The sequence below is a fragment of the Haliaeetus albicilla genome, chromosome Z (assembly GCF_947461875.1).
Source record: "Haliaeetus albicilla chromosome Z, bHalAlb1.1, whole genome shotgun sequence".
Taxonomy (NCBI): domain Eukaryota; kingdom Metazoa; phylum Chordata; class Aves; order Accipitriformes; family Accipitridae; genus Haliaeetus; species Haliaeetus albicilla.
In genome coordinates, this window is record NC_091516.1 from 50,973,046 (window position 1) to 50,990,290 (window position 17,245).

The 17,245-nt window shown below is 41.1% G+C and overlaps 1 protein-coding gene across 4 annotated transcripts in view; it reads left to right on the forward strand.

Moving 5' to 3' along the window:
* The window catches only part of APC (APC regulator of WNT signaling pathway), a 103,953-nt gene that overhangs the window by 21,045 nt on the left and 65,663 nt on the right, over positions 1 to 17,245 (forward strand). For 3 of the 4 annotated variants that reach the window (XM_069775778.1, XM_069775774.1, XM_069775779.1), the window contains one exon: positions 14,297 to 14,449. In XM_069775778.1, the coding sequence (XP_069631879.1) occupies positions 14,315 to 14,449 (135 nt within the window). In that variant the 5' untranslated portion in view covers positions 14,297 to 14,314. Of the gene's footprint in view, positions 1 to 2,740; positions 2,841 to 14,296; positions 14,450 to 17,245 lie in introns of those variants that run through there. The other variant, XM_069775775.1, reaches the window with a different exon arrangement.

Consider the following 17,245-nt stretch of genomic DNA (forward strand, 5'->3'; position numbering starts at 1 on the left):
TAACAAGGATCTTTTCACAAAGTGAGAGCTATAGTTAGTTTTTCAGAGTTGCAGAAAATGTAGTGTGATGTGTGTAAATGACTGGAACACATTATGTAGCCTTCGATCTTTGATATTCCCATTTTGGATTCTAGAAAATTAACTGTACGCATTGAGCTTAGTTTTTCACTTGGAAGTATTCAATTTAGTTTTAAAGTGTATAGGATTTCAGTTTCTCTGGCATTTTCTTTGGCATCAGTTGTCTGGTATTGTCTTTGCGCAAAGTACTCATTCCAGACTGCATTGCACTTGCAATTTCTGAACATGATTTAAAACCATTACTGGACCAACCTGATTGGTATGTAAGCCACAACTCATATTGCAACAACTTGCTAACTGGTAAGGTAGGTGTTGAGCTATGTCCATACTTATTTGAGTATATGCTTACGCTAATGTAAATAATTTTAGGACGGAGAGAGCTGCACAGTAAAAACTGGGAGCATTTTGGTTTGCTTTTCTGAGGGAAGGAGCAGTGGTGTGTATCAGTACTAACATCAGTAAGATAGAAAGAAAGATGTCTTTAGGTCTAATGCCTGGCTAGGTTCTAAACTTTAAACCTGTTAAGAGTCATGTGATAATTTGTTACAGCTGAGGGAATGTGAACTCAGTCTCTGTGAAATGAAATTGAGTGGATCAAAAACCAGAGGGATGTCAACTATTGCTGTAATTAATAGAAGCTTTGTAGCAAAAAATCATATAGCCTGAAACAGTTACCTTTGAATATGGCCCACTAAACTTTTGTTTAAAATGGTGTGCCCTAACAGCTTAAGTGACAGAACCTCTATAGTTAGCCATACTGATGAAAGTCAAAAGAGGATTGTGTGTGATGCTATGCTGAAGGTAGCAGATGACATCATGATTAAGGAGATGTGTAACGTTAAGATGTTTGATGAAGGGTTATCTGGTAAAGAACATCTTTCCTGAGAGTGGAGTGTTGCCTTCTATGACTGGAAAAAGGAGCCATGAGAAAACTGCTGAAATTTGTAGTAGTATTTAAGTATCTGTGGTGTGATTGCTCACATGCATACACAGGTCTGTCGTGCCTTTAATTTTGTCTGGTCCCAACCATGAGGTATCATGAGCCTGCTTTTTTCATACAAATCAAAGAAATGATTATAGGAAAAATGAAATTTCCTCAGGCATGTAAAGATACATGTTTTTAATGAGCTATCTATCCTTATGTCCACTTGTATAAGTGTGTAGCTCCATAATTCATGTGAAGTGCCACAGGGAAGGGCATTCATTTGCTCTAGCTGAGAAACTGTTGCACTTTTTCAGATGTTTTCTGTCAGGCACTATTCTGTTGAGATGGACTGCACTGCCCATAGATTCATTCTTGAATACTTCTAGAGGATTAAAAAGGCTTAATACTGTGCTGTTTCTACAAAGCTGCCTTTTATATTAGAGGTGGATTATTTTTTTTAAACAACATCCCCATAGTACCTGTTACCTAGTTAACCTTTTTTAAAAAGTGAAAATACAGACTACAAACTCAAAGAGCTGAAATATGGCTTAATTCCTGCTGTCTCTTGTATTCAGTAGTGTGCTTCTGTAGGGTTTTAAGTCATCTTCATGAATACTTTGTTACATCCTTATCCTTGGAGAGAGATCAGTTCTGAAAGAAGATTCTAAAATAGTTTCATGGATTTGTTTGTTTACCTGTCTTTTGGACTTTTTCCAACCCATCACTAAAACCGGTACTGACTGTTGTAATTTGGTATAGCTTAAACATGTACATTCTTGATCTGTTATTAAACTAGCAAGTAGCGGTGACAACTTTATGTCTGAAAAGCGCATGAAAACAGTGTTTTTACTGAACTGCAAATAGGTCTGAGATACCCTTGAAGGATACGCCTACAGGTCACCTTTTTCAGAGGCAGTGTCTGTATGTGCTTTAAAAGTTAGATGAACTGTTTTAATCCTAATACATGCAGAACCTCGTTTCATTTTCGTATAAAAACAAAGTATTTGCCTTTATATAATGCAAACGATCGTAGTCCGACACGGTCTTTAGCCCTTGTGTACTTTTACTGAAAGGAGAACGAACGATCATCTCACAACCGGAGCCGTGCCGATGCCTGCGCGCTGATTTCTGCAGGCCGCGTCAGGTCCCCTGCCCAGGGCTGTGCAGAGTACTGGCGCTCGAACGTGCCGCTGCGCGTGCTTCTGCGTCGGGAGGAAGGTCCTGCTGCCTGCTCGGCGCTTCAAAACCTACCCAGCCGCCGGCACCGCTGTAAGCCTGTGTGCATGGGCAGAAATCGCAGGCTCTGCTGTACGTCATGCGTGCGCAGCAGGTGGCAAGAGGCCGGGGACGGCTCCGGCCGTCGGCGGTGTGCGCCGCGGGGACGGCCGCAGGGCCGTCCAGCGAGGAGCGCGGCGCCCGAGCTCGCCTCGCCTCGCCGCCTTCCCGTTAACTTCCCGGCCCCGGGCCTCGCCTGCCGCGGGAGAGCGCTCGGCCCCTCCGGGCGGCGGTGGGGCGCGGGGCAGCCCGCCGCAGCGGCCGCCCGCCGCCGCGGGCCGCGCCGGTGCCGAGAGCCGCAGTTCCCGGTCGGGCCGCCGGCGCGGCTCCGCCTGCGGTGGTGACGCGGGGCGGGGCGGCGGCGCAGCTGTTCGCCGCGGAGGGGGCGGGCGCATCCTCAGGGGCGCGCCGCCCCATTGGCCGCGCCGCCGCGCCGGGCCGCACGTGACCGGCGGGGCAGTATTGGCCGCGGCGCTGGCGCAGCCGGTGGGCGCGGGCGGGGCCGGCCGGGCCGGGCCGGGCGCGGGCGGCGGGATGGAGGCGCAGCGGCCGCGGCCATGGGGTGAGTGCGGCGGCGGCGGCTCCCCGGGGCCGCCGCACCCGGGCGGCAGCGGGCAGGCGGGGCGGGGCGGCGCGGCTGGGCTCCCTGTGCCTGTGACAGGGAGGCGACGGCGCCGCCAGGAAGGGAGAAGAAAGCGGCTTTTGTGGCCAAAAAAGATCCCCCCCCCCCCCCTCCCCCGAAACCCACCCCACCCGGGCTGCGAGAAAGGGCTGTCGGCGCGGAGCGGGGGGGGAAACCTCGCGCCCGGGGAGACGGGCGGCCAGGCGCGGCGGGGAGCCACTGCGGGCGGGACCGAGCCCCAGCCCGCCGCGCCGGCGAGAGGCACAAAGCCGGCGCGGAGCCCCGGTGCGGCCGCGCGCCCCGCAGCGCGGGCTCCGGGGCTGGGGGGAAGAGGAGAAGGGAGGGGGGGTGGGCAGCCCCCGCCCGGCGCGCGGCGGTGCCCCTCGGGGGGCGGCGAGGCGCTGCCCGCGGGTGGCGGCAGCCCGGCTTTGTTAGTGGCGGGGGCGGCGGTGCCTCCGCTGCCGCAGCGCGTCCCTCTCGCCGGGAAGGGCGAGCCGCGCCGAGCGGGCCTGGCGGGGAGCGCTCTGGGGGGAGCGCTCTGGGGGGAGCGCTGCGCGTTCCCTGCGCCCGGGGATCCGCTGACTTCTTACAAATTATTTAACATCACAAAGAGAGGCTTGGGTCCGCGACTTAACCCGAATGCTGTGGGAAATCTTAATAAATTATGCATGAAGCAGCGGGTCCTTTCTTTCCCTTTGTCAGATACGCAGCTTTTATTCTAGTAATTAGGTCATTGCCAGCAGAGCGCTCCTTGCTTTTGCAGGAACGTGTAGCGATTTTTTGAAGACGCATATGCTGCCTAATTGTTTCATCCTATTCGTTGTCTGGGTCGAGATTTAAAATTCTTCCTGTTGACTTACATGGAGGACCCTGGCTATGAGCTGTGAGGAGCGTTTTTCGCTTGATAGGATTTTCTTCAAGGGATCAGCGGAGCCCGGTTTTGACTTGATTTGGATAGTCATACACTGAAGGATGCCTTTTAAAGGCGTAGCGAGAAACATACAGCTGCTTAGTTTGCGTAGAAGGCTTTTCAGTAAACTGTCGTGCCTACGTGAATAATACAATATAGATCAATTTTAGTTTTTAAAAACTCCCCCCCCCCGCTGTTCTGTTGAAAGTGCTCCTTAATGTTCTGCCTGCTCTTTTTACTACTTAGTTAATTTTTCTGTTACTTCTAATGCAGTTGATAGATTTATGAATATTTTGTCAAAATTACAGTTCTTTGAAAATACACGTAGGTATATATACTGAAAGCAGTTTCCTGGAACCAGACTCTTCTCTATTTTTAAGGACACTCGAAGTAACTGGTAAAATATTATTTTATCTTCCTCAGTTCTGTTAAATAGAATGAATGATGCACAAAAAAGGTTTGAAGACAAGTCTAACTTACTGAATTTAAATTTCTGCTTTATAGTAAACATGCCCTCAAAATGTTTTCTGTATATACCATTATTTTTAGAATCACAGATTTCCTCTCTATCAGTAAGAGAGGCTTTGGATGATGTTAAATTTTAAGACATCAGTTGAGGACTTACCATTTGGAGCAATTGGTTTCAAAAGGTAAATTGGTGATACCGGATGTTTCTTCTGTAATGTTTTGAATGTTTGTTACAGTTGCTTAAATATTAGGATACAGTAGACGCAGAGGTGCATTCACTGCTTTTTTTTCTGAAATGAAAAAGGGTGACAAAAGCATGGTAGTGATGATGATGATTGTTATGGTGATGCTTCTTTCTCTACCTTTTTATATCTTAAAAAGAAACAGCCTTAGTATTGTTTTGTGTAACAAGCAGAGTGGTTCCTGTAAGAAACTGTAGTCAGACTCTCAAAAATGGCAGCTTGAATAAAAGTTCACTCTTAAATATAATACTTTGAATTATTTATGAGTGCAGACTTTCCTAAACATCATCACTCAAATGCTGTCGTACTTGCCAAAATATTTGTACAAAATATTTGGTTATGATAAATGTACTGATATGTGTTGTCATAGTACACTATTAGTATATCATCGGCATGGGATAATACAGCATAAGTTGGAAATGCGTATGGCTAAAGTTGGTTCCTTTGGTCTCTAAATTCTTACGTTGGATTTCAGTATGCGTCTTAGTTCAGTTGGTAAAATGTTTATGTTGATGAAACGTGTTTAATTATTTTTTCACCAATGTAATGAGATCCTACTTAAAATAAGCTGTACTACTAATGATGATGCTGTGACAGTAAGTTATTGTCAGTGAAGTCCAAGTCTCCACTGGTGGTTTTCCAAAATTCATGCAGGACCTGTGTGAACGGATGCTGATACATTTCCTGCAAGACAAATGGTCTTCTGTTCCCTACAAGCGCTGAAGGGAACCCTGAAAATGACCCTGATAGGTCACCTAATATGGGGAAATACTTCTTTATTACAAAATAAAAAAATTTTTTTTTTTTTAATTAAAGCTCATTTATTTAATGTTAGTGGGTTTAGGTTTAATTTGTGTTTTCAGTTAAAACAGGAAAATAAAGACCTGTCTCAGACTTTCTAATAGCTTAAAGTTTCTAGAATTGAATCCTTAAAAGATTAGGAGAAATACAAAAGTAAACAGGAGCAAGTCATATGCAGTGAGGGCATACACAATTAGCCATGAATAGCAAAGACGATCATTATGAAGAATGAGTGTTCAGGCTTGTGAATCATCCCTGGTCCAATATAAGTTATGATTCAAATGATGTCTGGACTGCTTTGTATTCAATATAGTATTTAAATGCAAATCATGTTTCGTATTTTCACAGTCGTACTCTGCTCTGAATGCAGCATGACTAACCAGCTAAGGAACTTCCCAACCCAGAATTATAAAGGAAGAAGTGGGGCTTTTTTCTTGGCAGTGTAATAAAGGCTGGACTTGACTGTTCATAGCCTGAAATGTATGGCTTCTTGATTTCACTCTTTTTATATTAACACGAATGTTTTTTGATTGTTGGCATTCTTCAGTAAAATTCTAAACATGGGGTCATTTCTGTTTCACACACACACACACACAAACACTTGACCCCCATCATACTTGACCTGTTACAAGGAACGCAGGCCAAGAGTTCAGACCATCATCTTCTCTTTCCTTCTCCTCCTGGTCGTTTAAGGAATGAGGAGAACATGGATCACTTATTATTTCATCAGCCAAGTTACGTTTTGGTTAGGAAGAACACATGATGCTTCTGCTTACGGTTGGAGAGTACAGGCCAAGTATCGAACTTAAGGAAGTATCCCAAAATATAACTGGTTTGAAAGCTCTTGGGCAAGTTATGAATTCATTTATGGAAGAACAAAAAACCTCTCTGCCCTACCCCCACCAGTCAAAAGGATTTAGGAAGGTCAGGTATAGAAACACTTCAGTGTTTTAGTCTGCTGTCCACAAAGATAACCTTCATGCAGAAGTGGGTAGAAAAAAACCAAGAAGAAAATCCTGTCAGTGCAGCTGATGTTCAGAGAGAATTGTGTGGCCTTCTTTTAAAGGGACTAACCCTTTCACACGTTTTATTAGGATAACTGATAATAGTGATGGCTTTTCATCAGGCCCTTGTTTTTTCTACATGGCTGAAAAACCCAGGAATTCAGAGGGTACCTAATATGGAGATTATAATTTGGTATAATTTATTGTCAAATTTTTTCAATGTCAGCTTTTTCAAATTTTTTATTAAAAGGGGTAGTGTTACAGAACTTGCAGTTCACTTTCTGATATCAAAGCCCTTGTGGCTAAAACAAGCTGATGAAGAGCAGTTTTCTGTGATGGCTTTTCTGTTCCTTCCTGCATCTCTCTGATGACCTGAGCATGTTAATGCAGAATGAATGAGAATGCAAACAGAAGGTACCAGATCTGCTGTTCCACCCACGGGAGATTCTCATTCTGTACCAAATACTTTCTTAATTCTTTTAACCACACCCAAAGCCTTGCAGCACTTTCAGGCTCCTCATTATATTTGTGTGCCCGCGTAGCCTGGATGAGGAAAAACCAAACAAAATAGCTTCCCTTCTAGCTGCTACTGACTGGAATTTTTGTGGTTTGTTCTTAAATGCAGGTAGGGATCAGAGGATTAAATATGCTGGCAACAAAAGCCATTTTAATAAAGCATAATCTTATCACCAGGTGGAAATAACAGTTGTTCAGTGTGATGCTGGAGAAGGCAGAAATACAATTTTTCTGCTCTGTCTGGAAAGAATCAGGATAATGGGCTTTTACAATCTGAGGCCAGTGGAGTGTTTTTCAGTGGGTAGAAAAGGAGGTTATTAAACAACGCCTGCAAAGGATAAACATTTTTAAATCCGCAAGCCTGGAAAGCTTGCCCCAGACTGAAATGGGTAAGACAATCCTTGGCCCACTGATGGTCATTTTTGATAAGTTCTTAAACATGGTACTTAGAGTGCTGATATTTTGCCAGAGAGGATATTTACATACAAACCTTTTAACCTGAAGACAGGCTTCAAGCAAAATAATGGAAAATCTGATACAGGATTCAATCAACAGAGAAATTGAGTTAATGCGAATTGGTGTGCTTTGATATGTTCAAAATAAGAATGGCCAAAAAATCCCTCACTTTATTCTCTTAGGTGTATTGATAAAGGTAACTATATGAAAATTGTCCATGGAAGGCTGACGTTAGTAAGTGGGGCTGGCTTACCTTAAAACAGCTGTGCTGGATTTTTTTTTTGCCCCTGTGTGTCAGCCGTACCCTTCTTTTGGAAATGGCCGTGTAACAGCTGCCAAATGATTGTGGTCAATGGCCCAGCATCGTAAATTAAACTGACACCTATTTCACATTACCTTGGTAGTCACGGCAGTAATCTGCAGTGGTTTAGGCAGCTGCCACTTGAGCAGCTGAGCCTTTCTCTCTTCCCTGGGTGGGAACCTTGTGGAGTTGGGTAGGGCAGACAGCTGGGGGCAAGCACTGGTGTGGCTGTCCCGGCATTAGCACTAACCACTTCCAAGTCAGAATCCCTGGACCTAATGCTTAAAAAAGTCTGGTTTCAAATGTATTTAAGTTAAACTAATTGGAAAAATCTTGTGACAGTATGAATGGTTTTTTCCCTGAATTCAGTGTGATATGCCCTTGAAGAAACAATTTCCCATTAGTCACGTGGGGATGAATGACACAAATGAACAGAATGGTAAAGAATACTATGGACAAGATATTGGGCTCAGCACTGAAGAGTTGGGTAAAATTTGTGGAGGTAGGAAGAAGTCAGAGTTGATGGTCCTTTCCAGCCTTACTGAATTATAATCTAGATATTCATGAACTTTAGATACAACGATTACATGTTGTTATATTAAGAACGTAAGCTATATTGCTTTAAGTTACAGAGTGTAGGAGCACATCTGCTTACTGGTGGTGGTAGTAGAATGCTAAATTCTGTGCATAATAAATGCTTATTAGAGGGTTGAACATCTTACTACTCTCAATAAATCCAAAATCAATTACATGAACAGGAGCCTTGGTTGATATCGGTGATTTTTCGATTGGGCCTTATTGAAGAAAGTAGTTTTGCTGTTTTTCACTGCTTTTGATGTTTGAAATAGCCATACAACTTATTTGCTAACAAAAAACAAACAAAAATATCACCCTCAGGCAGTTACTGTGGGTGACAGAATAATTATTCTGTTGAAAATAGCTAAAATTGAAACAAATAGGTTGTGGTTGTCTAAAAATGTTATCTAGCCTTACATATAGGCAGTGCCAGGTCTCTGTCTTTATTGTTGAAAAAACACATGGTAAGGTTTTATATCTTAGATTATTCTCTTCTGAAAAGACTACAACTAATTTGTTCTATAAAAGTTGCTTTATGAAAATAGGACACTCTGGTAACAATGATAGCTTTTATGGTTAAAAAATTGGTAATGGGAGTCTGAAATGTTTTCATAAGGAGATTTGATTAATGTATCACAAATTGTTGGGGTTCTTAAGTAGAACTTCTTTAGGGCATGTTGAGTATATCTGCTTACTGATTTCAAAGAAAAAGGCTCTGATCAATAAAAAACCTGTAAGTTTTCAGAGAGTATTGCATTTTTTTCCTATCTCTTGAGATTTGAGACTGAAAAGAGTACATCTAAATTCCTGATTTCTGGGCAGTTGTTAACTGATATAGATTTCTTAATGTAGAAGAATGCATATCTAAATATTAACAGTATGTTTGCATAAATTTAGGCTTCTTATTAATTTTGATTTTAGTGTGTGAAAGAGTTATATCCAGCTTGAAATTCTTCTTTGATATGTATACTCATGCAAAATGCTGATTCGGTAAAGCATGAAATTTCTTGTCATAATTTCACCTTACTTTGATAGCAGATGGAGAAGAAGCTTCTTAATGATGAGAAATATGGGTCAGGGAAGTAGGAGACCTAGATTTTAGGTGCTACTTACAATGAGGGAATTAAATTTAAAAGTTTCTGTATTCCAAGAGGGTTATTTCTTGAAGTAAATCTAGAGAAAGGGGTATCTCCATTCATCCCTTTGAATGATGACTACTCTGCGAGGAACAAACACAGTTAGAGCGCAAAAGAGAGCTCGACAGAAGCATAATAGTGAACTTTGCAAAGGTGGGTTGTGTTGCATCCATCATGCATTTTCCCTTGGGCTGGGTAAAATGTGAAATGGGTATTGGAGGCCAGAGTCGTCCCTGCCCCGCCCCCCTCTAGTGGCTTTGTATAGGGAGCAAGGAAGAGTCATCTGTTCTTGACTCAGCTGATTATGGTCCCAGTAATCTTCAATATGTTTATGTGAGCATGTGTAGTGGTACAGCTTCAGGCTAGTGGGCCACGTGTAAACTATTCCTTGATTTCATTTGCACTGGTTACTGGTTACTTCTGCTGTGAATGAGGTGATATGTGGCTGTGAACCCTGTCTGGCTGAGAGGATCCAGAGTTTTACTCTTTTCCCCAAGGCAAGTGTTTTGACCACTGAGAAATTACAAGAAGGGGGTGCAGCGATACAGTCAATTTCTATCAATGCCATCAATTCTGTGTTTAAAAAGTGTTTTTAAGTAATTTTTTATTTTGCACTCAAATAATTTGGAGCATAAATCCAAGGATTTGGTAAAACCCTATTTCCGGAAGAGAGGCAGATTTTGATTTTGAGGGTGTTAGCTCAATATACATGGAACAGCTTGTGTGTAATGGAGCTTTGTGATTTCACTCTGCAAAGTGCAGTGCCTGAGAGGCGTTGTGGTGTTCAGCATCAGGAAGCCTGAGCTGCTTGGTGGTTATGCATTATCTGTGTCCATTTCCCTCATTATAAAATTAAATAATGGTACCTTTTGTGAAATGCTTTGGCATTTCATTATTTCAGGACAAGAAGATACAAATATTTTGGAGCTAAGAAAATAAGTACAGTATTGAAGTTTAGGAATGTAGGATTGGATTTCTGAACAGCTAAGTCCAGTTCCTTTCTGTGCAGTGAGCTAGGCGAGGATGTTGCTGAATTTACAACTTCTAATGGATGTTGCCAGCCTACATTGATAAATGACCGATTTATACCCATTTGTTCTGTGTCAATATGTGTTTCAGCATAAGTATTTTTCTTCCTCTTGGGTGTTTTCCCCTCCCTAATAACAAAGTGTAGCTTTGTAGTGTCGTTCCAGCCTTTGTTGTGCTTGCCTGTCAAAGTCTCATATGGGAAAACCTCTAGTCCCCTGATCGCTTAGCATCTTTCTCTGCAACCACTTAAATTCACTTTTCTTACCCATGTCTTTGTAAAATGACTTGATAACTCTGGGGATCGTGTTTGCTTTCCTTGTGCTGGTCTCATGTTGGTGGTGCCTGGGTGCCTTGCAGGCTGGCTGCCGAGAGGCTCCAAGTTGCTTCTCCCTGCTTCCAGGTGACAAGATTCCTGCGTGAGTGACCTTACATTTTTATGCTATTTAAATCCACCCTGTTTCTACTGCTCCGTTTCTCAGTTTGTCAGATTCCTTGTGTATTACCTGTAGTCCTCTGACCTTGTGAAGCCTCTTGAATTTATGGAAGCAAGTTTTGATGCTGCTTCTTGTCCCAAGGTCAATAATGAAACATTTAAAAATACCTGTCATGGCCTAGTTTTGGGGGAACTTTGCTAACAACCTGCCTCCAGCCTAACAGTTCGGCTTTCAGTACTGCCCAGTGTCATCTTGTCTTTGAGCTACTCCTTAGCAATGTACAGTTTTTCTGCTCATCTCTCTCACAATTGTGGCTAGTTTTACATGTGGCACTGTATCAAACACCTTGGTGCGGTTGGGGTAGGTGAGATCTAGTATTTCTAAAAAGTAGTTTACTTTTCTCAAATACATGGTAGTCCTTTATTACAGGCAGGAAAAAGGAGAATTAGAGGGCCAGGGAGGTAGGTATACATCTGCATGCCCCAAGAAGTCCAGACGCTTCAGCCAGTGGGGTGGCAGGCATCGCTGGAAGCAGATGCCTAGGTGGCTCGCAGCATATTGCTAACGTGAGACTGGCTGTCTTCAGTCCAGTTTTCAGCATGGATATGCTGACGGCAAACCCACTTTGCCCAAACCTTGCTATGCTCCCAAAAGATGTGATGAGCGCTTCCTCCCCTTGCCTCCCCCTCCCCAGAGGTTCTCTTTAAAATTCTTGCCATGTCCTGAGGTGCTGATGTGAACGCCCTGGTAGTAGAGAGCAGCTGCCCGGCATTACTGCAACTCCTGCTGGTGCAGGCACCTTTCTGGCAAGGGCCTCAGCGGCCAGCAGAGCTGCAGTCAGGCAGCATGGCTCCTGCTGGATGCCGAACTGGCAGGAGTGAGTGTCTGCCTGTGGCAGTGTTGCTTGTTGCCCATTTGGGCATCTATTTAACAACAACAAAAAAATCTATTTAACAAAAAAATGAAGATGTTTTGGATTACCCAGCTTCTGGTAATCACCTAACTCAATTTTTTAAATCTGAAAACACACGGAGTAAAGTTTGACATTGAATGAATCAGGAAGCATCTCCTGGTCTGAGGCAGAATGCTGTCTCTTAGTGGTGATGTCCTGCTTCCGTGTTGTGAAAATAAAATACACAAAAGCAAGTTCAGGAACTTAGATCAGGACAGGGAGAAGACAAACCAAACCTCCCCTTCAGAAACTGGTTTCTTACTCATCTAACTTAAGTACATTTAAGCTTATTTGGGATTTAAAATTTCAGAGCTATTCAGTTGCTGTCTTTCTACTTTAGCTCCTTCCCTTGTTCGGTTTTCTCCATTTTCTTTGTTGTGTGTATGTGTCTTGTTAATATGGCTAATTGTTTTACATTGCAGATTTTGTGAGTGAAAATTCATTAGTGTGGGCAGAAAATGGAAAAACTTGATATTTTTTATCATTACATGTCCTTTCATACTAATAATGAATTAAAATAATTGGAGAAAAAGGATCTTCTAGCTAGAGTCAAAATGCCTGTCAAATACATGGCACACAGCAGCCTCTGTAAATTAGATAGAGATGAATAAATGTATGATATTCTTGAGTTGAAACCAACAGATCCTATGAATATTACAATACAATACAATACTGATTTATGACAACTAATGTGAAAATGTTTGCCGTTCTATCTACCTTTCCTTGGGCTTATGCAGAATTGTCCATGTGGTGTATGTTCTGGAATGTGAACTACAGCTGTTGGTTTTATTAATAACAGTGGAAACTGTTACCTGTTAAATAAAATAAAAACATACATGAAATGGAACAGAAGCAGTCTGCCTTTTTTTATTATTATTATTTTTTGGTTACAACTCTCTTTGACAGCTCTTCACCTTTTAAGTAAAACAGTCTGATGGTAAAAGCACAGAATTCACAGTATAGAGTAAATGTTTCAGATTGCCTTTATTTTTCTAAAAATGAGGCCTCCGGTAAAGCATGACCAAATTTTGAAAAATAAATTTGTTAGGGATTTTTTTTCTTCAGGTTATTGGTAGTGTCATGGAAATCACAATTCCATAAGCGGCAGGCTTCTTTCTTCTCCTGTCTTTGATGATGACAGGTGCTTAGGGCGTGAAGACTTGCTTCTTGAAAAGGAAATAAATTCGTCCTATCAACAGCACTACGGCTTTTGTTATTGTTCATGTCTTCAGTGGTATATATTCTTCTTTACGTTTCGTTGAGTTTAAATTTAGAGAGATTAAACACAATTTTCAAAATTTGTATTGGGGAACTAAAACCTTTCTGAATAATTTTACCTATTTTTTGGTAAGCTGGATAATTCAATTAAGATTCATCTGGAAGAGCGAAGTTGATTACATAAGGAGTTACACAAGCAGTAAGATCAAAGGCGTAGTGAGAAGATACACAGAAAATGCTAAATAAGAGCTTTTAATTCTTTCATCTTTTCCAAAGTACTGCAGTAATGATGAAAAGGAATGTTGTCCCATAAGCTTTTAATATTTTTTTCCTTTGAGTTACAGGTCGCATATTTAGGAAATTCCTGCAATGACATTGGAAGGGTAATTTGTGCATGTATGAAGTGCTAGGCTTCTTTCTATTCTCTTGAATGGTTGATGAATAATAAATTGATAGCTTCAACTGTAAAGAGCTTCAAACATGGTTAGCCGTGTTTTAGTTAACTTTTGTTGTTAGATGAACAACTTTGATGGTTTTTGGTTTGGAAAGTGGGAAACAATTTGGATTTTATAATTTAAATTGGAGTATTTGTTTCTTTCTCCTTTGCAATGTCTGAATAATTGTGGTGGCATTCTAGAACTGTGTTGCAGTATTACCCGAAATAATATGGGATATCTTGATATCAAGAACAGCCTTCTGTCTTTTTATTCTACTGTGCAATATGACCACTTCTTGTGTTGGAATTTTGTAAGTGTATTTGTTTTAATCTTCGTACCTTGGAGGGTATTTTTACAAAAGACTTGATTACTACTACATTTGATGCTTTTTTTCCTGTTAAAATTCCTCAGTATTTACTGTTTGCCTTTCATACATCTCCTTCAGTGTGTGCTATTCCTAGGAATTTTGAACATCTGTGACTATCTTTCATTTCATAAAATAAGTAGGCAGTCAGCATCTTTCACATATGGTTGACGGTGCTTGTTGTCTATCCAAAAATGATTAAATGTGGTCTGTTATCTGCATAGTTTCTCAGTGTTAGTATTGAAATGTGAATAGTAAGGATGCTTTTGTATGATGCTATGATTTTCTTTCATGTATTCTGGCTTCCCTAATACCTAATGCAATTGTTAATGAACTTCTTTCATTTGCTTAATCATGTGTATCAAATGGAAGCCCACTGAAAAAAAGTCTTTGAACTGGCATTAGTTCTAGGAATTAATAGTTTGGTTTAATGGATTTAAATGTTTAGAAAGTTGAGTGGTAAATGGCAAAGAGAGAGTTATAATTTTATGGTTAGATAAATTTGGAGTGTTTTTCTAAAATGTTTACTTTTTTTAATTTATTTTTTTTTAGGGCTGAGGGTAGCCCAGGATGGCCGCAGCTTCATATGATCAGTTGTTAAAGCAAGTTGAGGCGTTAAAGATGGAGAACTCCAACCTTCGGCAAGAGCTAGAGGATAACTCAAATCACCTAACAAAACTGGAAACCGAGGCATCTAATATGAAGGTATTGCAAACTCTGTGCCTGTGCGCATCAGCATTTCAGTTGCTGCCTTTTGTGTTATGGGCTGGTAGTTAGTTACTCAACAAGTTTTGTGTCCTTTTAGATTCCTACAGAAGTCCTCTTCCAGACGGTGTAAGGGAAAACTATCAAATCTACTTCGTGAATTTTTTTTTTAATTTGAAAACTGAAATATTTCAAAACAGTTTTTAGAAACAGCTTCCCGGTTTCATAGCTTCTTTTCTGGTGTGTCATGATACGCGCTACCATTTTAGCACTGCTGTGCTTACCAGCAGGAAGTCCAGTCTGCTGACATAGTTTGACAAAGCAAGTATTGTTCAGCTCTTGAAAACATGGGAGAGACTAGAGGTTTTCAGTGTTTTAAGGTAAGTTTAAAAATTTTTGGGTTTACTGCAGTTACAATATTTAACATCCTGAAAGGAAAAGTTCATTTTAAAATAAGACCACAAGTTCTCCAGCCTCTCCCAAAGCATAAATTCATACTTAATAATTTCACCCAGATCTGTCCATCTGGTGTTTATTGGCTAGGTGTAGGCCTTCAGAGCCACCTATTCAAGAGGAAACACTAGGCTCAGCTGGAATTCAGATGGATTTTGATCAGTAAGGAGATACATAACACAGCTGTATCCGTGTGATCCATGACACTGAACAAGGCAGAATTTCACAAGCATTATAGCTGCATTAATGTAGTGCTCTTAAGCTGACAAGTCCTGCTGCTTTTTCCTAATAGCCAGCAAAACCAGACTGCTTTTGGTACCTCAGTTAATAGGGCTCAGAAATTGTTGGTATCTCTGCATGTACTCCTGTATAGGGTAGGCATATTCTAAATATTAAACATTTGTATGTTCATCTCCTTGCTTTCTGTTCTTCGTATCACAGATTTACTGTTCCTTTATAACTATTCTTTATTTTCTTAAAATAAGGTAATCTGGTGAATATAGGAGTTAAAAATACTTTGAACTGAACTTTATTTTCCTCCAGCATGTAGGTTGTGACCTGTATATTCACTGTAAGAAGAAATATTTTCTTGGGTTCTGAAGCACTGTCACTAGTTACAGCACTTGAAAGAAACACAGATTTTTCAGATGCATTTAATCCTTGCATTGCAGTGTAAAATGAAAATGCTTCTGCTAAATTGAAATGAAATTAAAATTATTCCTTTACACCAGCTACTTGAAACAGTGGTTGGCATTAGCAGCTGTGGGAAAAAAAAATTTTGTTTGCTCAGTTACGTATCTGAAAGCTAGTTCTGTCATCTACATGGTTTTTCTTAATATAAGAAATTTGTCAGTAACTCTCCTTCCCTCCTTGTCATTGCAGTCTAAAATAAGGGAGGGAAGAACAGGAGAGATGATCTTCTCATAGTTTGAGAAAGGAAGAGTGAAAATGTCTTTTTTCCTTTCTTTTTCCCCATACAGTTCTTTTTTCTTTTTTTTTTTTTTAGCAGATAATTAAATTTCCACTGACCTAGAGGCAGACCAGCTGTATAAGCTGGTCTCCGGGGCATTAATTTGGGATGTGGAACAGCTTTCTGTCCTTACTTAAAACCTGGCAGACCACCAAACAAAGTGGCTCTATCACACTCCACAGAGGAGTCCTTATGAGTGTATTCAGAGTAGATGCCACATTTTTTCTCTCCTGAAATGCCATTCTAGATCCAAGGAATTTATCCTAAAAAAAAATCAACTTAAATATCAAATCCAGTATGTTTCTTTTCATTTTGGGGGATGGGTGGGGAGGAGGTTGTTCAGATTAATTTGTTTTGTTGGTTTTTTACTCCATATTCTATGAAGAAATCCTAATCAACTGTGTTCTTCGGGGGTGCTTGCTCCTGTGCCTGAACCAAGAAGCTGTTTCTTTCCCTTGTTTGTTTCAGATGTGTTTGGAAAGGTTGAAACCTAGCTTTGACTTGAACCTGAAGGATGGTATGGGAATGATCTTGAGTCTGATTGGAGTCTGTGGGTGAAGTTTGATGGGGATCATTGCAGACTTCTCTTCAGTCAGGAGATAATTGCAGTTTTGCAAGCTTTTGGAGGAAGTATGCAGTGGCTTTGTTCCCCTGAAAGACACTGCATGGTTTGTATGCTTCCAGTGCCATAATTAGGGATAATTACAAGAAAAGTAATTAGAAGGACCAGAGCAGTGGTGATTGAAAGCCCTTTGGCTACCATATAAGCAGTTAAAACTCCAAATATTTTGGAAAAATTTGCAAGAATGCAAGTGTCACAGAGCCCTAGCAGCCCCTCCAACCAAGTAAAATCCCAAGTACTAGTGGGGGAAGGGGAGTGGCAGTGGGGAGAACAAGCTGTCCTTCTGTGGCAAACATCACTGTTCTTCCACCATGAATTTTGATCTATGGGCTAGCATAGAAACATCTCACAGTGATTCTTTGGACTGTTAATGTGTTAGCTTGTGTCTCTTTTGCCTTATATTCTTTAATCAGTTGTGAAAGGCAATAGGAAGGACATTTTAAAGACAATATTGTATCTTTAAAGAAATTGGGTTTGGAAGTAGTAGTGTTGAAATGTTGTGTAAGTGTGCCTCATCTTTATAATCACTCCATTTCAGAAATATAAGGTAGTCATCCTGGAATTAAAAGCTTAACATGATCTCATCTTGCACATGTATTTATTACAAACTACTACTGACCTATATAGGAACAATGTCTGAATGCTTCATATTTAAAGCTAAATTTCAGGTTTAAATGTGGAAACTGTCCGTTTGCCGGCCAGAAAATGACATGATGGGTGAACAAAGATAAATGTGATAACAGGGGTGCCA